The sequence below is a fragment of the Sinohyriopsis cumingii genome, chromosome 4 (assembly GCF_028554795.1).
Source record: "Sinohyriopsis cumingii isolate HCF-2022 chromosome 4, ASM2855479v2, whole genome shotgun sequence".
NCBI classification, from domain to species: domain Eukaryota; kingdom Metazoa; phylum Mollusca; class Bivalvia; order Unionida; family Unionidae; genus Sinohyriopsis; species Sinohyriopsis cumingii.
The window spans coordinates 26,161,550-26,188,627 of record NC_142964.1 but is presented as its reverse complement, the minus strand read 5'-3'; the positions used below and the strand labels follow the sequence as shown (position 1 = coordinate 26,188,627).

Below are 27,078 nucleotides of genomic sequence, written 5' to 3'. Positions count from 1 at the left end.
ACAACTTTACAGTAGCGATTCAATTCTAGTTTCATTTCCTCTACCTGGAAAGATTCATGCAAATAAATATAAGATTGATAGTCCGTTTGAAATGCAAAACAAACTATGTCGGGGAGATTTATACGATTACAAGACAGAGTTCTTGGTCGGTTTCGGGAATGCCCGGCAGATGAAACTGGTGAGATGGACATTGCAAGATTCAAAAATGGGTCAACTCTTGAAAAGAGTTTTCTAATAGTATCAACTCTAATAAACACTGGTCTCTTTGTGTGGGTAATTTACAGTGTAATATCACAAGAACATAACAGAGAGGAAAATAATACAAAGAAAACTTGCACAAGTTCATATTCTTATGGAAGCATATGTGTAAACTGTGGAGATCTGGACAAATTTAGAGACAATTTTTCCAACAATAATTTGAACTCGTATATAGAAAAACACTGGAGAAAATCATGTGCTATGGAGGATCTCTGTTGTATAGAAAACGTGGAGTATATTAATCATATCGCCAAAATTGTGAGCTCTCTCTTTATTTCTCTCTCTCTCTCTCTCTCTCTCTCTCTCTCTCTCTTGGTGCCAACTTCATTCATTGAAATCTATTATGATTTTCACACAGCGCTTAAAAGTAATTTGATTTCAGTAACATTTATCGGAATATGACACTTACGTTAAACGAGTGAAATGCGATAATAATTAATTACATATTAAATATTTTCAAATGAAATACCCTGTAAGACAAAAATTATACTACTGCTTCTACATTCATTTTCTTCTTCTTATTATTGCTATTACAGTTAGTGCTATTTTAAGTTATCATTCATTTTGTATAATTTATTAACTCTTTCTTTGAGAAATGATTTTCCACATGAGTTTACTGCAATGATAAAATTTAGAACAGGAAATATAGATGCAAAAGATGTTTCATAATTAGATCTATAGCCAAGTATTTTTGTTTGATATTTAGATCTGTTAAATTGTATAGTTTCAGCAATAAGTTTCATCGTTATATAAACCCACAAATTCTCTATCGCCATACCCTTGTTTTGCCTTTATTAATCTCTTCCGTCAGCTAGCAGATCTAAGTCAGAAATCGTTTTAAAAAAATTACAGATGACATTGTTACTCATTAAAACTTGAATAACAGGAATGTATTCCGATAATTGCCATTAGCTACCATTCGGACCATCTTGGTTATTTACGAAACAACGAGAAGTTACGAATATGTCGATTTGTTTTTCATTTGCAACTTGTTGGTCAATCCTAAGGCGAGTCCAGTCTATATAAATAGCCGAGATTGTTCGAATATATTAATTTCTTTTCTGCGAAGATATTTCCGGGTAACACGGTGTATTTGTTTTTTATTTCTGTGGCGATCTACAGTTTCGAATTTTGCATAGGGGTTAGATTTGTAAGGAAAAATAATTTCCCAGGTTTTCCTCATTGGTGATACTATTTAAAAAAATGATCTTCTATATTTTTGGTATTGTTACAAGAACTTTGAATTCCCTTTGGTGTGTAACTGATGGATTTAATATGGCTTACAGAGTATACAGCTTGGCCTTACTTCGGATATGCAGCTACTAAAAAAAGGCTAGTTCCGCTTGGTCATTTTCACTCCATGGATTTTAGAGGTAAATGGGGGAAGGGGGAACTAATTAGTGATGGTCTAATGGTAGAATTCGAACCCTAACAATTTCGATTGTGAGTCCGCCACTTTAACCAATGAGCCACCACAGCTCTGAGTAAAGAAGAAGGTTGACATTCAATCACGACAACATACAACGTTTATTCCTAAAATGCAAAATAAATTGCTTTGCAGTATACATGCCATATTAAATCGCATGTATATCTCGCCTACGCTAAAAAAAAAAATACATAAAAGAAAAATGAAGCATTAAAAAAACAGATGTGTCAAAGATTTTCAGTATTTTTAGTTCGCTGCTCATACGGAGAAACGGTGTACTACGGATTATTTCCTTGATTAAGAAGCTGATTGCTGCATATGATTTGTTATTTTTATCATTTTATTTGGTGTTTTACGGTCCAGCAACACAAGTAGGTTATTTGGTACCAGGGCAATTGGAATAATGCGCCTTGCCCAGACATAATAGTAGCCAACCTAGGATAATTCAATGCTAGGATTCGAACCCACATCCCTTCGGTCGCGAGTCCGGTATGCTAACCACCGACACTACAACTCCTGCAGCAGACGAATACATTTAGGGTTATATTCTATTGAGGCAATTAGAAGAAAGAGCATTGCACAGGGACACACCATGGTGGCCGATCGAGTTTGGCCTGGACAGGATTCGAATCATCACTCGTCAATTAGCGAGTCACGCACGCGAAAACTGAATATATCATATTGATGTGACTTTGGAACATTGAGACCGGGTTGCACAACGTGTCTCTAATTTTAAATTCCCGTAAATTATTTGTATTTATATCTGATTTATATGCATTACTCAAAACAATGCATGCAATACTTTGCCATTCGGGATTTTCCGTCTGGTGGATAGGCTACATTTTTATTGATGCATGACTGTATAAATTGTTAACAAGTCATTTATTTAACACACACACACACACACACACACACACACACACACACACTCGTCCTGTTTTAATACCAAAACAGCACTATTTATTTTTTTCAAGTCTAACTTGATACGTGTAAAAATTTCCAATGAGAAGATAATCTGTCAGTATAATTGAAGGACACTATTTGCTGTGTCGCTGCCTCCTCAAGCAACCCAGGTCTTTCAAATTTTCGGTTGGCGATGATAACCTATATTTATTTCATCATCAGATTATGCTACAGATAACCAATATTTATCTGTATTATTATTAGATTATGTTACAGATGCAAATGCAATCACAGACCAATGTGGACAAAGTTCGGCCTGCTGCACACGTCTTTCTAGATGCAGAGACAACGAACAAATGTGAGTACAGTAATCCATGCATGTTAATTGTTAACAATCATAACTTGATGTACTTCCGAAACTGGATTTGTTTGTCGTTTCAGATATTCCCCCAGCTTTCATTATCTATTGTTAGCCTTTCCACGTCCTATCTATCCCCGTTAGATGGTTATGGTAGATACTTCAGTAGCTTTTAGTTTACGATACTTCAGTAGCTTTTAGTTTATCTTCCTTACTCTTTGCGATTCCTATGCTATTCCTCAAGCATTGCAACCAATCCGAAGCAATCCGAATCGTATCCTATTCTTCAAGCATTATAACTGATCGAATCAATTTGACTAAAATCAAGATCTGACATGTAACGATAAAAGTTCATTTTCTAATGACCTTTCAACTTCGCTGGCCAAGTTTTCGATATGTTAACTCTATCTACACCTTGGCGGATCGAGCAGATATTCTAATGCTTTGTCCTACCGACATCAATTGGTTTTCATGAGTTGCCTCCCTTAGTATGTAACGCCAACTAACCAACAGCATATAACAGTGCTGCATTGTACATCGGCCGAAAATGGTGAGGCAACTGACTTCAAAAATATATTTTGTAAGTCTAAGATCAAAAGTATGATTACGTACCAGAGAGAAACCATTAATGACGGTGTATTTGAGTGAAAAGTATTTATTCAAACACGGACCAGCAGTTTATTTATGAGTCCATTCAGGTTGTGTCCTCCCTTGTCTCGGTCATGTAAGAACATCGTTAAAATTTGAACAACTTAATTTTGATTGGATGCATTGGCATGCCGCCATATCCAATAAAATTCACAGACCCGAAACACAGACACATCTGCTCGATCCACCGAGGTGTAGATAGGGCTAACATATCGGAACCTTGGCTAGCGAAGATGGTGACCTTTACAATTCCCGGTCTTCTCATTTTTGGTAATCTATAAGATACAACGTTGCATTTTTTGTTAGGGAGAGCTATGGTTAGAAATGTTATCTTTCAATCTGAAAGGACTAACTTGCGATCCGATTATAACGGCTATTTCGCTTGATTATGCGATCCAATTGCAACAGCCGTATCACCTGAGTTGGGATCCGATATAATAACCATATTGTCAGAGTCAGGATCCGAATACAGTTAAATGGCTGGAATCGTTCTCCGAATATAGCAGTCACGTCGCTGGGGTAGGGATATCTACGCCAGATAATTAGCATATCATTTTCTATGAAGTGAAAATTTATTCTCGCACTGGCATCGCCTTGATAATCATGCTTTGAGTGTCCTAGGGACAATAATAAAACCGATGGTAGTACGAGAATGGCTACAATGTGACAACCTTAGCTAAGACAAAAATTTCGATTAACTGAAAACTTCACCAGAACTGGGTATCATTATCTATTCAGGTGTATAACCTTGTTAACGCAGGTGTATGATCTTGTGATTTAGGTATGATTGCATATGTATCACTTTGTGATCAAGATATAATTGTGTCACGTTTCTGACCAAGATAGGAATGAGTGACCGCAGTGTACTCTGTACGATTGCTTGGCGTGAACTATATGTCCAAAACATAGTACAAGTGTCCTTGATCTCACTGAAGTTTCTTGACCGGCTGACAAACATCTGTGTAGGCCAAATATAGAGTCAGATATGAAGGAGATGATTGTTGGTAGAGTCTTCTCAATGTATACATATATGTATGTCTGTCCGTCCTTCAATTGTCTTAAGATTCTCTTATATAAAGATCTTTGAGTTTTCATAGGGACCCGAAGTAGAAGACAAAAAAATACTCAAGTTAAATCATTAAAAATTAGGAGCCATCTTGATAAATATGATAAGCAATCCTAGACAATTTTTACAAAGGAATAAGAAAATGCATGCAAAGGATCACACTGTATCAATGAAGGTATATGTTTCCTTGACGTTTGCTGATCGAAAGGAGAATAAGTTACAAATACGAATTTGTAACGTTTTCTTTAATTGTTATTCTGCTCTAAGACAAAGGGATAAAAGAGCATACACAAAGACCAGACTCAGTCAATAGTGTACGCATGATCAGGCTCGGAAGAAGCAGAAGAACCGGAGTTGGTGAGAAACACACCTGCTTCCGGCATTTTTTTATGCGCTTTATCAATGTAAAAAGAAAAACACACAATGAAAGGAACACGAGTTTTAACAAACACAAACTACAAATACAGTACAACATTAAGACTTCTTCTCCACTGTAGGAAAACACAAAGCAAAATAGGGTAATCAGGCTAAAAAAGACGACGTGCTAAAAAGATATCCAAGACATAACTGATAACAGAGAGATTTCTGGGTACCTGTATAGCCCACAAATTATACTATTTGGCGAGATGATCGATGCAGAAGTGAAAGAAAATGATGGACATAGTGAATAATATGTCCTACAACCACAGTCCTACCTATTCGAGTTTGGTGGTCATCTTGTAATTATCAAGACATGATGCCTTTCAGCTCAGCGATAAAGTCAGGCATTCTTTTTCAGTATCTTGCAATTTTATAATTTTGTACCTTGTTGTTCAGCCTGCAATACAGCATCTCTGTGGTTAGAACAACCTTCATTTTAATTGGAGGACATAGGCCTACAAAAATGCCAACAATTAGCTTTATTAGTAAATTTCCAAGATTAGCTGGATGAGTAAATTTCCACAATTAGCTGGATGAGTAAATTTCCACAATTAGCTGGATGAGTAAATTTTCAATAGTAACTGAATGAGTAAATGTCCACAATTGCTGGATTAGTAAATGTCCACAATTTGCTAAATGAGTAAATTTCAGCTAAAATAATGATTGAAAACTAATACAAAGGTACGTTTTCACGACCAAATCAACGCTAATACAACGGTCTGTTAGCACCACTAATTCAGCACTGATACAACGATCTATTAGCGCGACTAAATCAACGCTAATGCAACGATCTGTTAGTAGTAAATGGGGCCACCCTAGGGACAATGGGACTTAGCATTAAAAACACCCCTGGGCCACTCTAGGGACAATGGAAATTTAACATGGAGAAAAATCGTGGGCCACTCTAGGGACAATGGGAATTTAACATAGAGTTTGGGCTTGTCTAGGGACAAGGGGAATTGAACATGGGAATAGAGTTTGGGTTTGTCTAGGGACAAGGGGAATTGAATATGGGATTTTTAAAAAAAAAAAGTTTTTTAAATTTAAATTTAAATTTAAATTTTAAAAAGGGTAGGCAATGGAAAGGCTATCTCTTTTCGAGAAATATGGCTGACCCTGAAAAGAGCCTTTGGGTTTTCTTCTTCTAATTTCTTCTTTTTCTCCACCAACTTCTTATTTTATCTCCAACACTCTTTCTCTTCTTTTCTTTTTTTTTTTCTCCTCCTCTTCTTTCTTCTTCTCTTCCTCCTCTTCTTTCTTCCTCTTTTCATTTTCTTCTTCTGTTTCAATTTTTTCATTCCATGCTCTCATCCTTATCCTTTCCTCTTCATCCTCCTTCTCCTCCTTTATCTCTTTCATGACACCACTTATCTTGTCCTTTACCTTTCTCAAGTTATTAATTTCCATCTTTACACGATGGGGACTATAGGAATAGTGGTCTTCAACGAGTCTTATTAACATCTGCTCCATCATTCCTAAATTGTCTAAAACGTCTTGCAAGGTTTGCATCTTGTCAATTTGGTTCGAAGCCATCTTCTTTGTAGAATGGTTTGAACGACGAATACTGTGGGTTCTTATAGTGAAAGCGCGGACGTGATGGAAAACATCCCCCTTAAAACATAAAATTGATATTACCTGGATCATGACCTAACATCGTGCAGACGTGAAAGAAAACATCCCTACTTTTCTCATTTCATATAATATACTATCCACATAAGTGAAGCAACAATAAACAAACCCCAAATCTACTATTTACACACGCAAATCATTAAAACAAAATCCATAATCTACTATCCACACAATCGTACGTGAGCGCTTACAAAACCCAAACTATACTCTCCACATACGCTAAGAAACAATAAACAAAATCCATAATCTACTATCCACACAATCGTACGTGAGCGCTTACAAAACCCAAACTATACTCTTCACATACGCTAAGAAACAATAAACAAAATCCATAATCTACTATCCACACAATCGTACGTGAGCGCTTACAAAACCCAAACTATACTCTTCACATACGCTAAGAAACAATAAACAAAATCCATAATCTACTATCCACACAATCGTACGTGAGCGCTTACAAAACCCAAACTATACTCTCCACATACGCTAAGAAACAATAAACAAAATCCATAATCTACTATCCACACAATCGTACGTGAGCGCTTACAAAACCCAAACTATACTCTTCACATACGCTAAGAAACAATAAACAAAATCCATAATCTACTATCCACACAATCGTACGTGAGCGCTTACAAAACCCAAATTATACTCTCCACATACGCTAAGAAACAATAAACAAAATCCATAATCTACTATCCACACAATCGTACGTGAGCGCTTACAAAACCCTAACTATACTCTTCACATACGCTAAGAAACAATAAAGAAACCCATAATCTACTATTCACACAAACATACCTTAGCTCTTACAAGCACCAACACACAAACACATACCCTCACACTATCTTAAAAAAGAGTTAGTGTTTATATTCACACTACTCTACCTACACATTGGCAAATTGATGGTTATTTCTTTTCATGAGTATTGGGTAGCCCTGAAAAGGGCTGTTTTTTGTTTGGAACTTCATGGACACCTGGTTAATGGTGGCACCTTCCAGGCCTGGCGCCGCATACACATCTTATCCCCCAGTTACTTTTTACCTTTTGGGGGGAGAGAGCAGAGGCAGGATATGTCGCTTCAGAATCCCAATTTTCGCTCTCTGGGATTCTGAAATTTCTTCTTCTTCTCTCCTTTTCCTCCTCCTTTTCTTTGTATCTTCTCTCCTCCTCTTTGTATCTTCTTTCCTCTTCTTCTTTATATCTTCTCTCCTCCTTCTCTTCTTTGTTTCTTCTTTCCTCCTCCTCTCTTATCCTTCCCTCCTCCACAATGGCTTCCGCGGCCAGTTCATTTAATATGCGCCTGGCATATTCCAGATGCACATGAAGTTCCAACAGTTTCTCCAGTCTCGTGTTCATTTTTGGTGTTGATCAATCAACAAGGGTAGTTGGACTGCCGAACGAGTTTCAATTTATAATGAAAGCGCGTACGTGAAGGAAAACATCCCCCTAAAAACATAAAATTGATCTTACCTACATCATGACCAAAAAAAAAATAGCAACAACGCGCGGACCTAAAAGAAACACTCACACACTTTTTTATTCTACCCATCACTATTTTAAAATTTTTTATAAATCACTTCAATTGACTATCCACATACTCAAAGCAATCCAATCTAACCCCGAAATCTACACCTCAAACACCAAATAAAGACATCATTTTAATCTACTATCCACACCAACGTACTTGATCACTTACAAACACACAAACTCACAAACACATACCCTCACATTTTTTTAAAAAGAGTTAGTGTTTATTTTCACACTACTCTACCTACACACATTGGCAAATGGATAGTTATTTCTTTTCTAGAGTATTGGGTAGCCCTGAAAAGGGCTGGTTTTTTTTGTTTGCTATGGCAATCTTTTTTAGTTTCTAAGAATGCGATGTCCTCTGAGGATAGACTTTCTGGCGATAGGTCTCCTTCTTCGGAAAGAGAAGAAGAACTCTTTGGTGTCGATACGACAATCGACAAAGCCTCTGTCAGCTTCAGGTTCTTGTTGCTGCTGTTGTTGTTGTTGCTGCTGTTGCTGCTGTCTCTGAAGTCTGTACTTCTCTGTCCATTCTTCTTTTTCCCTGTTCATTTCTTCTCTGAAAAGCTCTTCTATCAGGTCTTCAGTGATTTTTAACATTCTCACATTCTCTATTTCTTCTGGCTTCGGTATCAGACTGTGTCTGACCCTATGCAAATTCACGTAGGCTTCGTTGAGCTTAGCTAGTTTGGAACACATCTTCTTAGGAGGATGAGTCGACAATGGATGGTTAGACTGGAAACAACCCGGTTCTTAAAGTCAAAGCGCGGACGTGAAGGAAAACATCCCCCACACGGTTTTTGAGTCGCAACGTTTAGTGAGTGTCATGAGAGGGATAGTAAGAAATGAAAGAGCATCAATCCAACATTCTTATAGCTAAACAAAAGACAAAGGCATTTTTTTCAAAACACAACATTTTTTATTCAAAAATCACTTAACACTAAACAACAACTCTAACATTTTCAACAATAATCCAACAATATAACATCAAACAATTTTTTCAAAACACAACATTTTTTATTCAAAAATCACTTAACACTAAACAACAACAACTCTAACATTTTTTAATAATAATCCAACACTAAAAGTTTCTCCACTAGGTAAAGAGGGATAACAGTCTTCCATGGTTTCTAGTAATCTAGGATGACTTCTCTCAAACTGTTGATTTCTATGGTATTATCGAATTCTGCATACAGGATGACGTTCACCGTTTCATCAGGGTCTCGGTCTTTAAACTGAATTTCCACACGAATCTGGCCGGATTTTATAGGGTGGAAATGTCCCTCGTCGCTGCCTTGGTCTGGAGTGAAATCGAAAGGCCACAAAGCGTAGCCTCCTGCATAATCCTCGTACGTAATACCGTGACTGGTATTGGTTCCTAACTGTCCGGTGGCTTCGTACAGGGACAAGTACGATCTCAAGTAATTCTTCCTGGTAAAGTCAGGTTCGAAAGGTCGGGTACACAAGGTCTTGCCATCGCGACTGACTTCGATTTTGGACACGCCAAAGTGTTGAAAGTAGAAAGGATTTTTTTCGGCAGCTCCGTTGAAGGCTGTATTCTCGACGATACCAACGATCAAACGTTTGGGTAACTGTCCTTGGAACAGATGATCTTCGATCATGGATCGCTGTCCCTTGGGAATGGTGAAGGTTTTCACTTCCACGCGTCGTATGGGATACTTGGCGGTCGTTCTGCTCAACGTCTGACTGATGTCGTTTCCCACTTTAGGTAACACTTCCACACGGCGTACGTAGAGTCTGGCTTCTAGGATTTTGGTTTTGTAACCGTCACTATCAGGCATCAAATGGAAAGCGGCACTGCTACGATTCAGTCTCAGGCGGACATCCACCCCGTTCAGCAAATACTTTTCTTGCAACCACATGTCCAAATGCAAACGATCCATCAGTTCTAAACTTGTGTCGGCTCCCGTGATTCTCTTTCTTCGTTCTACAAATCCATCATTGTTGTCTTTCTTTTCATCAGTTTCCAATATTTCAAACTTGGTAGGTTCGTCAGCTTCCCATACCACACAGGCATTGAGATGAGTGTTCTTGGCATCTATTCCGTACGTCAAGAGATTTTCCAGGTAGGCACGATAAGGGTAAGTATCCATGCTGCTACTGACCAGTTTGTTATTCAAGTACAAGTCCACTCCACTGAACAAGGAATGCATGAAATTGTTGACGGGAGCTACTGCTTCATCGTCTATAGCACCTCCAGTCTTATCTAGAATTTTGACTTTCAGGTACAAGTAACTGCTATTCAGATCGATGTAATCTTCGGGCTGTCCTTTGATTTCAAACTCGATGGGAGCGGAATCGGTCAGTGATGAGACGGGGTGAAATTCCACCCACTGGGATTCTTGCATCGTCATCATCGTGGGGGGCATGGCAAACAGATCCAGTTCCGTCTTGGAACAAGCGCAAGATTCTCGGTGCATCATTTTTTTTGTCTCTTTTCTCAATAATCGAAAACGTCTAAGTCTCGAACGGTTCTTCTTTTCTTGGTCTTTCTCGCTTGAAGTCTGGTGAAAGGGTGTTTTCTTCGTCGTCTCTTTCTGCCTTGTCCTTGCTGAATGCCTGACTCGGTAGCGTGCAGGGCATTTATAGGTGTTTCTCGTTGGCCTAAAATGTCTTTGCCCGTTTGCAGCAAGACATTTTTGCCTGCCCTCATGAAGGCTTCTTTAGGGTTTTGTTTGTCGATGATGACATTTTGGAGAAATTCTTTGCCTTGCGTCAGTGCAGCATCTTTCAAGGCGTGCAATCCGCGTGTCACCATCGGTTTCAACACTGGGGCCACCGAACGAAAGGCCGATTTTAACATGTCTCCTAAGCCGTGTCCTCGCTGTCGAGCAACCCCTCGATACACTGGATACATGAGTTACTTACGAGTCGTGAGAGAACCGTTTTCGAAAATGGAGTTTCACCGTGACTTTTCCTTTGGTGAATGGAATATTTTGTCCCAGATCTCCTTTTATAGCAATGTTGACCGTGTCCAAATACGACTTGCTGACAGGCAAATAGTGAGGATGGACAAATTCGCGGTGGACGTGGTAAGTGTTTCCACCTTCCTCGTCAGCGCCCGTGGCAGAATCTACTTTGAAAGGAATGACACGCAGTAACGGTACGGAGGTGTGTCCCACCACGTTGTACTCCACCACATCGGAATACACGAACATCAAATTCAGTCCTTGGTTCAGTTCTATCGGGGCACGAAATAACTTGCTAAAAGACTCGTTGTCGTAAACGATGGGTAATTCGTTTTTCTTGAGCATGGTTTGATTTTGTGTACGGGTTTTCTTGTCATATTTGACATTGCTATCCATCGACTGTTGCATTTGCTCGTCATGACCTTCCACATCAAAAAAATTTTGATTGGGAAGGACATTGAGGACTTGGGTCGGGTGAATCATTTCTACTAAAGCCACTTCCCAATGGGCTTCGTGATCTAACTGGATGGCCTGAGGTAATTTGGCCGTGTAACAGCACAACGTGTTCTTGGGAAACACCTCCATGGAACTGTCACTGGGTAAAGTTAAGTAAAATTGGTTTTGTTGACTCATAATTCCAGAGTTCTGTGGCTGTCCGAGGGGTTACTGGACGTCAGAGGCGTGTCTCCGTCTAAAATGGGGTTCTGGTTGTGGTTGAAGTGGTGACTGGCACTGGCACTGGACACAAGGTTCCCGGGGTTCCCGTTCGAGGTGAATTTCAGGGAGGGATTAGGAAGCAGGTAACCGATGCAACTGCTCAATAAAATGGTCCACAATTGTTTGTCTCCTTGTTGCAAACTCAAATTGGCGATGGCTGCCCCGATGACACAATACACCACGAAGATTTGGCAGAAAAAGACGATTTGCGTTTTAGGCACACGTTCTCCACACCACACCCACAAGGGTTGTTTTTGTAAATCTTACACAGAAGAACTAGGTGAAGGAGGAGTGGTCGACGTAGCTGCGTCTGCTGTGTGAAAGGGCATGATGGTCACTTCTTTTTATAGTCGATGACTTGCGAAGCGTCGATCCAAGAATCAAAACTGGGTGGATATCCTTTCCAACGTACTTTGACTTCTTTGACACGTCGTTTGCCCACTTTACGGGTTCTGCGTTCGAGAATGCTTTCGATGTCGTACACGTCGTCTTATTTTTTGGTGACACGTTGTAACTCGGGCAAATAAAACGTTCCTTTGAGCACTTCTCCGTTCATGTCTTCGAATTTATAGACGGCAGGATGACGGCCATGCACTCGTCCAGTGACGCGAAACAATTCGGTCGTCCAGTTAGGTAAGTAACCTTTGTTGAAAGTGCGTTTGGTTTTGCCAATGCGCACCCAATCTCCTACGGCTAACATTCCACTTTTCTCGGGGACAGCTCTCGTCGGGGACGTACCAAACAGACGCTCAAACACCAGCACTTCGTTGTCGGGAGTCACGTCTTGCGGGGCACGTCCGATGCTTCGATGGTAAGATTGGTTGTACGCTTGCACCAGGTGCGGTAAGATGTCGATGTACTTCAGAGTGTGGTGATGCGTAAAATATTTCCACATGCGTTCTTTCAAAGTGCGTTGAAAACGTTCCACGATGCTGGCTTTGGTTTCGGGATTCTCGGTGGTAAAAAAATGAATGTCACGTTTCTTTAATTCTTTTTGGAAAGCTTGGTTCAGAAATTCGGTACCTTTGTCCGTTTGCCATCGAAGAGGGTGACGACCGCTTTGTTTCAACACCCGTTGCAGGGCTCGCACTAACTCGCTGCTCGATTTGGAAGTCAAGGGCACGACCCAGGCAAATTTGGAAAAGACGTCGATGACACAAAACAAATATTTGTAGCCACGATTGTAGCTGGCCAAATGAGAGACATCGGCTAAATCGGCTTGCCATTGATGATCGATGCCTTCCACTCGGGTGCGACTTCTGGCAAACTTGCGTCGAATGGGTTTGTGTAAAGTGTAGGTAGCTTGTGCTTGTAACCATCGTTGCACTTGAGGTAAACGGAGACTTTTCAGTCGAGTTTTGGCAGCACGATACAATTTTTGAACTCCTGCGTAACCTGCAGGATGGGAGGGATCGTAGTAAATGCTGGCTAAGACTTTTTCCATTTTTATTTTTTGTGTTAATAAGACACCCACTCTTGGAGGATGCTACTCTTTTTCTCTTGGGGTACTTTCTTGGATTGCAATGCTTTGCGTGTGAGGCCGGCAATAGGTGTCGAAGAGAAGGATGTCTGAGCGGGGGATATCGGTTCTTGTTTCACTTCTGTCTTCACTTTCTTTTTCTCTTGTGATGAAGAAGGGGTGGCCATCATCTTTTTAATCCATCCAATTCTGGAGGTAGGTGGTGTTGTTAACTTGCGTACTTTTTCTGGTGGAGTTTGAAACCCTTCCTCTTCTTCTTCTCCTTTTTCTGTCTTGGTCACTGGTACTGGTGGTACTGGTACTGGTACTGGTGCTGGTGCTAGACTTTTCATCAAGGTCTTAAAATCTTTCAGAGTGGGTAGAGCTGTTTCGTCTAAAGCTTTCTGGTGAAAGAGTTGCAGTCGTTGCAAGAGTTGACCGTACTTTTGCGATTTTTCTGTTTCGGACGAATCTTGGCGATCCATCAAGGACTGCAATTCGTGTTGTAACTGGGACATTTCGCTCAAATTGGGATTGGGAGGTAAATGCGGGGTGCGTTGTTCTTGCCACCGATGGTATTCCATCCATCGTTTGTAAGGCACTAAAGCTAGTTTTCGTCCTTCCATGGGGTTGTCAGGGGTCGATTCTGAGATCTTGGGACTTCCGAGGCCTTTTTATCTTGCTCCCACCAGTCCTCCCAACATGGTTCCCAAGACTCCTTTCAGTATGGGCCCTAACAAGAGAGGCAAAATGCCTCCACGTTGGACCAACATCTTCTTTTTTTGACGAATGGGAATTTTCTTTCGAACCATTTGGCGAAGAACGTGACGATGCTTGCTTAAGCATTGTTTCTGGTGTTTGGACAAAGGGATCGTGCCTTTCAAAACATTCAAACAACATTCGCACACGGTACCGATGATCTCTTTGGAGGCTGTTTGAATGAGTTTTTTTCGTAGGGGTGGAGAAGCTTTGGACAGGACAGATAACATGTCCCCATGTTTGGCTAAACGTGGTGGCAGTCCTTTCCTTTTCTTTCCTTGGGGTTTTCTGGAGGGTGACATCTTTGAGTCTTCAGGAGCACCGAAAAAACACTGATACCCTACTTGGTCACAGGTCTTTTTTATACTGGAAAGCGTCGCCACTGATTGTCTTTACGTCGTATCAGTTTGAGGACAGGCATGACACGTCGTGCAGGGGTACGTAACGGACTAAATCGAGCCAGTTCTTGCTTGGACAAATCCAGTAAACTTTGTAACATGCCCGATCTTTCATGGACTTTGATTTTGGGAGAAGGTACTTTGTGAGCAGCAGCCACTGCCACTAAATTGGAGGGTCCTGCCACTGGGGAAGTTCTTTTGGGGGTCATTAACGGAGAAGTTCTTGGTGTGATCAACGTCTCCAAGTACTCTTCAGTTCCTGGTGTCATCAACGGAGAAGTGGATAAACGTGAGGATGCCGGAGACGCAGTCACTGCCGTGGCAGATCGTGGTTTGCGAGTGTAAGGTTGCGTCCTGGTCGAAGTGCCTCTCTTGCGACTAGTTTTCTTCTGTGGACTTTACTTTTTCTGGGGACTTTTTCTCTGTTTCTTTTTCTGGGGGCTTCTTTTCTTTTTCCGGGGTGGTGGTGTCTGGTCAGAGGAGGGTCCTGCCACTGGAGAAGTTCTCCTTGGGGACCTGGTCTTTTTCTTCTTGGGGCTTCGTTGGACTTTTGTCTTGGGGATAACTTTGGGGGCATTAGGATCCCATCTTAAGAGTGAGCGAATGATGACCCCTCCTAGAGTACCGCTCCCTCCAGGTTTCAAAATGATTTGTTTTTTGGTTTGAGTGTCGATGTGGGGATCGGCCAGTTGGACCAAAGCGACTTTGTTTCGATCAAAAAAGCGTTTGGTTTGATGAGGAATCTGAATGATTCCTTGGAGTAATTGACGTGCCGTCACCGTGAACCATCGTAAGACTTCTTTGAGACTAGCTTCTAAGACACGAGCTCGTGTTTGTGGATCTTTTTCTCGACTGATGCCATATAAAGCACGAATCAATTTGACGGGAAGATGCGACTGAAGGGACGTCATGTTCACACTGTGTGAGACAGACGAAAAGGGTCTGAGGTTTTTTATAGATTTTTTTATGGGGAGTGAAATGAAGTCGAGGACGGAGACGTGTACAGGACAGGCCCTCCGTCTTGGCAACAGTGGTGAAACAAGTGGGTACGAAATCGCAAATCCTCGGGAGTCGTAGGTTTCAAATCGACGAGTAAATAGGCGTGTGGCGTTTGAGTGGCATCGTTGTACGCCTGAGTCAGCCAAGGCGTTCCTAACTGTTTGGCTAAGACTTGCACTTGCGATTTATCTCGAGGGCTTTTAAACAAGACCACGTAATGCGCATTGAGACTGATGGTGCGATGGGCTTTACTTTGTTGAAACAAATTTTGGGTGATGTAAACGACACTGGCATTACGGTGATGCCCTTTGCGCGTGAACCACAGTTTAATTTCTTCTTCGTCTTCTCCTAACATGTCGTCAAAAATGACCAAATGGGTTAGACGGGAGTCAGAGACGATGCCGTCGTCTTCTTTAGGAATGCCTTCCACAAACACGATGGAATCGCCTTGACTTTCTCGCAAGAGGCTGTACGCCGATTGCCACTCTTTGTAACACCACACGATTCGTTGAGGGGGTCGATCGATCAAATGATGTTTATGTTCGATCAAACGTTTGACGAATTCGGTTTTGCCTGAACCGCTAGGTCCAGCAATGAGCATGTTAAAGGGATGGCGAAGATACAAAGCCTCCCAACTGGCACGATCTAAATGTTCGTCGATGACTTTGATAGTAGAGGAAGAGGGAGCAGAGACAGCAGAGGTAGCCATGGTGTGAGAAATGTCACTTGTGACACGAAAACAGACAAGACAAGAGTTTATATACTTTTTCAGAACACGTTTATTGAATGTTTCAAACATGAATACGAAAGACAAAATTTTTGGGGCCGCCACTGACGAAACTTAGAATCTTGTCGTCGGGATGCTCGTCTGTCCAGGCTCCTAAACGGTCTCCTTCGATGTCAGGGTGATGTTGAATCGGGTGATGGATGTAAATGCAACTGTCCGTGTCAAAGTACAGGACGCGTTCTTCTAACAGTTCTAAAGCTTCGTACAATTTTAAGCGAGCATGAGCTGTCACGTAAGCCGCAATGATGACATTTCCAAAAGGGTCGTCTTGTACAAAGTCCAGATCTTCTTCGTAATTGACCAAGATCAAATCCTCTCGAACGACGTCCACGTGTTTCATGTATTTGGTTTTGTCGTGAATCATCTGGAAGTAGCGGGAAGGTTCTGTCAAATATTCCGTCTTGGGTAAACACGGTCGTTGTGCCATTTTACCCCACAAGCAATTTAACATCACTTTGGCAAACGATCGCCTGCCTTCGTTTTTCTCGATGTGGTCTAAAGAGATGCCTTCTTGTTCGTAGTATTTCTCTTTGAATTGTATTTGGTCTTCGGGAGTGTGACACCAGGAAGGATAGCCGCTGGCTTCTTGTTTCAGTTTCAAAAAGGCATCCACGTAGTCGGCGAAAATGCCTTTCTGAGTAGGGTCACCCTTGTGGTACTGTTGTGTCTTGGGAAAGTGGCAAATTTCGTACACTTCTAACAGTTGGTATCCCATGTCCAGAGCTTTGAACAATTCCACGCTGACCCAGGTTCCCGTCAAGGCACGTTCTTCCTGGCTGTGATGGCAAGGTTGGTCCTGGTTGCACGTTTCGGCACAAGTACGGCACAATGGAAACATCAGTTTGCCTTGACAATGGTGAGGTAAGACGGGATGGTATAGGTTCGTGGGAGGCAAAACTTTACACTTGATCAAGCCTTCGTATTGTCAAATGTTTTTCAGGTCGATGTGTTCCGTCAGCTATCGCGGGTGCCCTACAGGAAAGCGACAATATTTGCACACGTAGGGATACAGCGAACACATATTCAAGTATTTGATTTCTTCTCCTTTCTCTTCGTCGGCTTGGTACAGCAAACAGGTGGCATTGGTCCTTCCTCCGTACAAACTATCCCTCGGGTTCAGCGGGTCCATGAACTGGTAACTTTCCACGAGGCGTTTAAACTCGGGATCGGTTTTCATACGGTGATCGTACTCGTGTTCCCACATTTCCACCACTTGGTATCCTTGCTGTTCTAACTTTAGGCGTCGCTGACAAGTGTCCTGGTACAAGTCTTCCATGGTTCGTTGTAAAAACTGATTTTTAGTGCTACGGTCAGGGTAACAGACGGGACATCCGTGAAATAAGCAGCCATTAAACTCGTACACGATCTTGGGGTTTACTCAGTCCCAGCCATCGACCGAATACGTTCCGATGGTCTTTTCACCCCCTCCGTTGCGGGCATGCTCAATCCATTTGTCTTCCTTGTCGCACAAGTAATGTAACCAGCGTAGGGCTTTGACCGAGTATTGACGCTTGACATAGTGGGTCGTTTGAGGGCTGATGACAGCTACGGTGTTTTCAGGCATGAATCGTTGTCGATACACTAAGGAACACGCTTTGGCAATGGTGCAAGCTTCTTTCAAAGGATCGACCCCTCCGTGTTCCATGAACAGTTCTCGAAATTTTCCACAGCAACGCCGTAAAATGTCCACGTCGGAACGACAATACTTTAGCATTTCTTCCTGAAAGTCGAAAGGGTCCCAGGCGTGAGCCTGGTACCAAGCGTAGAAAGCTTCTCGTTGTTCGGTACGCATGTTGTCGGGGTCGTAGTCTTTAGGCTGAGGAAAATGGGGTAGAACGGCATGTTGATTGGCTTCGGTATTGAAAAAGTGTGGAAAGTACCCTTTAGCCATTTCTGTCATTCCAAACGTTTTAGGCATTCGGCTCAAAGGCATGGCCAAGTAGCTCATCGAATCTTTAAACTGTACTTGTCCCACTTGCATGAAAATGATTTTGGCTCCGTTCAATTAAGGACGCTCGGTGTCTTGTTCCGTATAGTATCTCAAAAGAAACTGTCCATCGTATCCGGAGAAAGTGTGAGCCATCACTGTGGCATGACGATGACAATCTCCGTAACGTTCGATGTCCTCTTGGCTCCACGTCTTGTCGATGGGGTCTAAGACCCATTGGGCAAAATCGGCTAACGTGTTCGGTCCCCGAAAGAGTTTTTCACGTCCTCCAGGAATCTTGCTGCAGTGAGGGCAATGACTGAAGATAGTTTCTTGAATGCACTTCTCGCACGCTCGATGAGCCACGCAGAAATTAGGAATGTGAATGCCGGTCTCTTGCATGCATTCGAAATCGAAAAAGATGAAATTGCCTTTCTTCTTGTGACCGTCCTCTTTCTCTGGTGGGGGTTGGTATTTTTGCATGTAGCATTCGTGTTCCAAGTCCACGATGTGGTGACAAATGTGACATTTTTTCTTTCCTCGACATACGTGTGCCTTGGTACTGTTGGTACGTATGCCTTGTCTACACGTAGGGCACAATCTCAGGAGTTGACAAGCACATTTCTTCTGTGAACCTTGTGTTTTCAAATGTTGTTGGTAACAGGTAGGGCTGACAAACGTGCGCAGACAAGTCGAACAAGGCACTGGTTCTTCGCTCAGACAAGGTGGAGAGGCCAAACATCCTGGGCATTTCCATCCAAAATGCTTGTGTTGCTCTCGATTATTATAACCATAGTCACATTTCTCGCAGTAATATCTGTATCCCAGGAATCCGGTGATACTGGTAATGGTATCGAAATGGTCATCGTGATGATAAAGATGAATGTATTTTCCGTCCTTAAAGTCTTGGCCTCGAAACAACAAAGGTCCGCGCATTTCTTGAGGGTGCACTTTCAAGGTGTAGCGTGGAGCTAGGGCATCTTGCAATTTTTGCATCTCAGGAATGCCACAGGGTGTGTCTTTGGACAGGCCAGCTTGTTGCAACAGGAGTTCTGCTTCGTTTCGTTGCTTGGTTCGGTTCGATTTTCGAATGTTCTCCCAGGTTCTTTTCCATTCTACCGTGTCGTTCTTGTTGGCAAAGGTTCGTCCCACCACGATGGCACGGGCTAAGCACATCTGGTCTTGAGGGTTGTTAATTCGGACGAGACTTGTTTTGGTGTTGCGAAGGTCGTCCACCAATAACATCTTTTTGCGTCCTGTCCCTTGAGGAAGAGAGACGTGAGCCATTTTCAGTGTGGCTTTACCATCGGTGATGTCAAACTGGTCATTAGATTGTTGTACGTGTTGAATCTTGTCCATGACTTTGGAAGGGGTTAGTTCTGCGGGTCTGCTAAACTCGATCCAAACAGGGGATTTCAAACCGTCGTGATCTATGGATAGTGTCAAGCGATCGTCTTCTTTGGGTTGACATTGTCGCTTGAGTGAGGTGAGCAAAGAATCCCACATCTCGGTGATAAACCCTTCTGCTTTCTCCAAGGGTACGTCGGCCTTGAAATCTTTAAACTTCACCGTGTAGGTGTAAGCCGTGGTTCTAAATTTTCTAGAGGAGCGCTTTTCCGTCTCTCGAATGGAATAGTACTTTTCAGGGTTGAATAAGGGTGGTGAACTTGGTTTAGAGGGTTCGGATTCTGGTTCACTCATGTCCTCTTCAAAATCACTGGCATGAATTTGTGCCAAGATTTCAGCCCTGGTACGAGGCGATAGATCACGTTTCTGCCTCTTACTTTCTTCTTCTTCTTCTTTCTTCTCGAATGAATAGGATCGTTTCATCTTGAGTGCAAAACGTCAAATGACTCAAGTTTAAACACCATAGACTAATTTATAGTCATGACAAACCAGCGTATATAAAAGGGTGTGTGTCTTGTCCTTTCACTATTCATTTCACTCTCAAACCGAGCACAACGATGGAAGAGACTACCCAGATGGAACGTTTCGTCAGAGCTTTGCGAGGGGTCATTAGAAAATTCTCTTCAGACCAGCCGAAGGACTACTCTCCTTCCTTTCGAGATAAAAGTCAGGATACTTGCTATATCTGTCAGAAGAAAGGGCATTGGTCTTCAGAGTGTCCAGACCGTCAAAAAAGAAAAAAAACAGGGGTTAAAAAAGACAAAAGTCAAGATACCTGTTATTATTGTAAAGAAAAAGGACATTGGTCTCCAGATTGCCCAAAAAAGAAACAAGAGGAGTCAGAAGAAAAGAAGGATTCTTCAGAAGAAGAGAGGGATTCTTCGGAAGAAGAGAGGGATTCTTCAGAGGAAGAAGAGGAAGAAGAAGACAATTCTATTTAAAAGAGGCAAAGAAACAGGAGAAGAAAAGAAGAAGGGAAGAAAATGAGGAAAAAACGGTGAAGATTTTCAAAAAACAGAGAGACTAAATAATGAGAAAGAAGAAGTGTACGAACTTTTTAAAGTGTTCTGTGGTGAATTGTGAATTGGATTGTAAAAAATGGATAAAAGAATACATGAATGATATAAGGTAAGTGTCTTTGAGTTTTGATTTTAAAATAAGAAGCTACACTCACGCACTCATACACAGACACGTACTATAAGGGTAAAATGGGTGTTTTTTTTTTTTTTTTTTTTTTTTGAGTTATTGGCAAATTGAAATTGTATTTCTTTTCGAGAAATGTGGGTGGCCCTGAAAAGGGCCTTTTTTTCTTTATGGTGTAGGAGTGAGTTTAACCAATCAACTTTAACTGCCTTAAGCCTTTGCCACGGCCAAGGCCTACTTCTGATGATTGGGTTGAAATCACTAAGGGTGGTACGACAGGCTTAGTCACAGGGTTGGCGTGTTTAGCTCGGGAAGGTCGTATTTTCTTCGGTCGTGATAAAGAAGTCTGATACATTTGTTTCAGACTTCTTAACTCCGCTAAAATGTCCAACAGTACCGTAGCCGTTTGATTTTCACCTTCTTGTTTCTTTGCTGCTACTTCTTCTTGCTGTTGTTGCTGTTGTTTTTTTCTACCTCTTCTTGTTGCTGTTGCTGTTGCTGTAGGAGAAAAGCTTGTTCCGCTTCCTTTTGTCGTTGCATAAATTTCTCCAATTCTTCTTTCTGTCTCTGTCTAAAATTCTCCACTTGCGGTAATGACGAAGGTTCCGGAACAAATTCTTGCGAGGTAAGAAGATCCACAAAATCCCAATGTACCTCTTCTGAAAGTAAGTCCGGGTTCCCTTGGGCGGTCTCCCCTGCTGGTGCACCCCAATGGATCGTTTTCTGAATTTCCGTCATGTTGAATCACTGTCGCATAGATTGACTGCACACAAGCGCTAACGAATCTATATAGACCACGTGACGTCACAGACTAATCTCTTCGGATTGGATGCGGGCTGACTAAATTTTGTAACGCGTGTTTGAATTGGAGAATGAACTCAATCCGTTTCAATCCTACCTCTACCGATAAATAAGCGCAGTTCAGTGCATTGATTCACCTGTTCTCGTCGCTTCAAGATGTGGACCGATGTGCAATCTTCTACGCTTGTGTCTTCCATGATGTTCCGGACGGACATACCCATGTATGTCCGATCCAAGTGGACCGTTGTCCACAGGACAAACACCAGTCTGTGGATACGTAGGATCTACGTAGAAAGACAAGGATGCCTGAAAAGAGTCTTGATTTACGGTCCTACAGTGAAACGTAGCCTAAGGACAAGAAGAAGACCAATGCGGTACCCTTTATGTTAATGGATACATTAACATAAACCCAAAGGCCCTTTTCAGGGCCAGCCATATTTCTCGAAAAGAGATAGCCGTTCCATTGCCTACCCTTTTTTAAATTTAAATTTAAATTTAAATTTAAAAAAACTTTTTAAAAAAAAAAAAATCCCATATTCAATTCCCCTTCTCCCTAGACAAACCCAAACTCTATTCCCATGTTCAATTCCCCTTGTCCGTAGACAAGCCCAAACTCTATGGTAAATTCCCATTGTCCCTAGAGTGGCCCACGATTTTTCTCCATGTTAAATTTCCATTGTCCCTAGAGTGGCCCAGGGGTGTTTTTAATGCTAAGTCCCATTGTCCCTAGGGTGGCCCCATTTACTACTTCTGTTAGCACGACTAATTCAATGCATTTGAAGAACACAAAGTTCAGTACAATAAAAATTAGTAGACAAAATGAAATATGACTGTTCAAAAAATTAATTACATATGTATCGTTTATGGACACTACCATGATCAATAATACATGGGGGGGGGGATATGAGAATAAAACAGTAATCCAGCATCATTTGGATAACCAACCATTTACCCTACTTTTCTTCTTCTTAGCTTCATGGCAACATCTGTAAATGGTTTTGGATGGGACGGAAGTAAATGCGAAACGTTTTATTTTTCAGCCAGTTCACTTCGCTGGGGTTTGATGCAAGGTTTTGGTACAGCTTTCGAGTCCAATAGCGGAATACTGGACAATAACATCGCTCTGGTAGTGCCAGCTGAGGGAGACTATTTTCTCTACTCCTTCATCACCTTTAAACCTAGGACGGGGATCGGGGAAGAGGAAGGTACCATTAGTCACCACGTATACCGAGAGCATCAATTCTTATCTGTTACAACGAAGCAGCTCCTACTCGTAGATCGACAAAGAAGACGAATGGGAGATAACTTGTTTCAGTCCAGTTATTTATCCGCAGTCCTTCGGCTAAGGACAAAAGACAGAATCTTCACAGAAGTATCAGAGGTGTCGGCTGTATATGGCTCTGTTATGTCGAATTTTTTTGGAATATATAAGATTTGAAACAAGCACCTGGCCTTTAATTGGAACCCATAAAATCGGACTCGGTGGCCTGACCTTTTATTGAATATATATGATTTAAATCTAGGACCTGGTGTTCTATTGGAATCTATAAGATTTGAAATGGGGACCTGGTGTTCTGTTGGAATCTATAAGATTTGAAATGGGGAGCTGGTCTTTTGTTGAAGTTAATCAGATTTTAAACGGGGACCTGTTCTTTTGTTGGAATATGTTAGATTTTAAACGGAGAGCTTGTCATAGGCTAAAGTCTGAAGCCTTACGATGTAATTTCAAAATGAATGGTCATTCAATATGTAGTCCACGTGGCCTTTTTTATATCTATGATACATTTGAAATCTAGACAGTAACGTGCACTTTTAGTTTTCAGTGTTCAAAACATTTCCGTAGGAAGCAGAAAATTTATAACTAAACTATTTGGCACTAGTCCACTTAAATACTTGTTGTTGTCGTTTCTTTTTTAATTTTTTTTTGTTGTTGCGTGCCACGGATCAATGATCTCATTAGTTTTTGTGCTCTGATTTACTATAGCGTCCACAAGAAAGATGAAAGACATAAAGACGAAGAGCGTCACTTAGACAGAGCACAGTGCAGGCGAATATCACTAGATTGAAGTTATATTGTTTTACTTCTTCCTAATCTCGACAATACTTTAAAGAAGGGCTCAAGTCCGATACATCAGCACCAATTTAACATCTTTAAACATGTTACCGAAAGGAATAAATAATAAAACTTGTGTACAAATGGTAACTATAGATGATATAATCCCTCTGGAATTCATTCGTTCTGGCTTACTCCGAAATGGCGACCATTCAGTTTGTTATTTCTAACCTGGTCTTCTTTTTTAAAGAATTTTTGCCTTGTAAATATATAAAGATAGCATTAGAAAATTATGTTTGGACTAACGTCATGGGGGGGGGGGGGAATTAAAGTAAATTCCAGTCGTGGTGTGTTTAGAAGACAATTTTTGGGGGAGCAAATTTTAAGGCATGTAGGTGACATATTCAACAGCCGTCATATTGCTGTTATTGTCTACTTTCTGAGTACTCGCGCTCACTAATACTTATCAACATTTCGAGAGAGACAAAGACAAACGCATATGATGTCCAGCTTTATGGTATTATGATTGTTCCTTCCACACAGCATGGTCAATTTTATCCTATATGCAGGCCTAGCTCAGTACATTTTTAAATCAGCGTCATTAAATGTAGCTAAATCTACATAACTACTTTTAAATACTTCGTGTGAAACAAATTATATACTGTTAGCTACATTTAATGACGCTGACCTGAAAATGACCGTGCTACAGATAGGATAAAATTCTCAATGCTGTGTGAAATGAACAATATAACAGAAAACACTGATCCATGCATATGGACTATAGACCTATACACTTCATAGCCTCCCAACTCTTTTAACAACAACGGAAAACTTAGTAACAGCCAGAAAAGTGTTCTATAAAAGATGCTTTTTCTAATTTTGTTATGCATCTCCGTTGTGCCCCAGTTAAATCAAAAATATACCTACAATATTAAATGACAAATAATACACTTACCAGCCAGAGGAATCAATTATCCGTCAGCACATTAATCCATAAGCAAATTTCACTGTAGCACTTGCCATATTTCCAGGACAGAAAAATAAATGTTCAAAGAATCCTTGAACTTGAAAGTTTAGCACATGGTTATCCGCTAGAGTCCGTTTTTGGAGGGTCTATGATACACGGGGGTAATTTTACAATCATTATTAAGGACAACACAAGTATGTCACACACAGTTTCACCTCCTCCAGAAAGAAAGAATAGTTATATACGATAGTGACACAGATCTCTAATTACCCATGAATAATCTAAAGAAAGATGTTACTCTTCGTTACAGCTTTGTACTAAGTATAAATACAGTAGAGCTGAGTAGCCAATATCGTTTTATTATTTACAATATAACTTTTCAAAATTGGAACTGATGAAAATAAAACAGTTTCTTGTAATAAATATTAATCATTTATTGTCAATTTCATATAACATCCATATATTAAATGTGATAATACCTCATTATTATGCTACGTTTTATGTTGTTATTTTTCTTTGCTCACGCGTATAAACTGTTTACTTCGGACGCAACAGTCACACCACAGCCCTCATTAACATAATTATATTCATGCGCCGCATGTAAACATTGGGCGTGAACAATAGTGAAGAATTCTTTTTACTTTAAAAGAAAAAATTGGGTGAGAAAAATAATCTACGTTGGGGTTTGGACCGAGACAAGGAAATCCCAGTCGCGGGTTTATATTGTATGTCTCCCCACGAGGCTTGCCCGAGTTTGATAGACATATAATATAAACCCGCGCCTGGGATTTCCTTGTCTCGGTCCAATAATCGGGCAAGATACATCGTTATAATATATTATTTGGACAATCACGTCATATTATAACCATAAGATATATTGCACAGTGCATGTCAAGTGCTTGCCTAGTTAGCTGGGTTATTCATTTCGGTTTATATCACGTGTTTGCCTGGCCCAGCTTATTCATTTCAGTTTATATCACGTGATTGCCTAGCCCTGGTTTTCATTTTTGTTTATTTAACGTATTTGCCTGGCCCGGATTTTTATTCCGGTTTAAATCACGTGTTTGCCTGGTCAGGGTTATTTATTTCAGTTTGATTTTTGTTGATAAAACTGAAGAAAGCCTGTCATTTCCACCAATTAACCCACATATATGCAGCATGAAAACTGAAAGCATTTCGAACGTTCAAGCTTGAAGGTTGGTGACTTGGGTTTGTCAACTTATAAGCTGGCGACTGGTCATTTTGATTTAGGTCTTCCTTGTTTAAAACTTGCCCCTCTGTCATAAAACATTTCTTTGGACCAAATGTGAATCAAAAACTTTTTTTACGAACGAAAAGTCTGTATTTGTCCATTTCTAGTGTTAGGGTTAGGATTTCAAACTTTGGAGTAACATTATTTACTCGAAATGTTGAGTAACGTTTTATGAGAGCGTGGAATGGTATGTATATGGGGGGGGGGAGTAAAGTAATAAGTAATGATTTGATTTTTTCAGAGGTATAAGGCAGTACCTGTCCATTGCCTCGTCATTTGGTTTAGTTTACAGATCCAATCTGAAAAGAGCTCAGAGTTATTTTCCTTCTTTAATGCAGTGCTAGCTCATTTGCTAGAGCATCGCACTCGTAAGCTAAGAGTTACAGGTCCATTATCCGCAAGGGGAATAACTGCTGATCTCAATATCATTTATATTTGTTCCTACTGTTTGTTTGTTTTATTTTTTATGGGCGGTTGGGTTGTTGTTGTTATTTTATATAATTTTTTAATAAAAAGATCTTAGTCACCGTTGGCCCAATTTGACTCCATGCATAGCTTAACAAAAATCGCATACATTGTACGTCGTTCTTCACGTTTTGTAAATTTATTTTATGTTTTTTTTGTTTTTTTTTTTGCTTGATTAGTTTACTGTTTAGAACCGGCTTGGTGTATAATTTTAAAAGTTCTACTGAGTGCGGCCACCACCATCACCAATTAACATAGAATAAAGGAACAGGAAAACAAGAGCAAAGAAATAATACCAAGAAGAGAAAACGATTAGCAACACGCCAAGCCGTGAACAAAAGAATTGCACAGAACAAAGGAACTCTCAAACAAAGGAACGATGGGAACACGTAACAGAAAACAAAGGAACAAAGGAGAGACTTGGAGCGGAGGAGCAGACTGGGCGATAAGACAAAAACAAAAGATAAGTCATTATTCAATGCTATACGCAATTTAAGTAGAAGAATGCAAACTAGGTCCAAACAAATGGCTCTATTCAATCCAAACACGCAAACACACAAGCCAGCAAACAAGCCTATCAACAAATCAGTAAAAATAATGGATGTATCACAACTCCGAACAGCACCAATAAAGCATGTAAAACAAGCAAGATTAACGCAAGTCATACCAACCACAGCAAACTCCAATTCAACCAACATCACACTGAGACCCCAAATTCTGGTCACAAACACAGACCAAAAAAACCACAAACCGGCAGACATGACTAACACACC

At 40.8% G+C, this 27,078-nt stretch overlaps 1 protein-coding gene across 2 annotated transcripts; it reads left to right on the top strand.

Annotated features, from left to right (window-relative positions):
* On the top strand, window positions 1-25,077 carry LOC149800838 (tumor necrosis factor ligand superfamily member 15-like). 2 transcript variants are annotated; one of them, XM_089954850.1, is made up of 3 exons: window positions 1-516; window positions 2,852-2,945; window positions 22,609-25,077. In XM_089954850.1, exons 1-3 carry the CDS (start codon window positions 106-108, stop codon window positions 23,004-23,006), a joined length of 903 nt encoding a protein of 300 aa, XP_089810976.1. In that variant the 5' UTR covers window positions 1-105; the 3' UTR covers window positions 23,007-25,077. The 2 variants fall into 2 exon arrangements, with proteins under 2 accessions (XP_089810976.1, XP_089810977.1); XM_089954851.1 differs by having other exon boundaries at window positions 3-516; window positions 2,864-2,945.
* The last annotated feature ends 2,001 nt before the right edge of the window (window positions 25,078-27,078 follow it).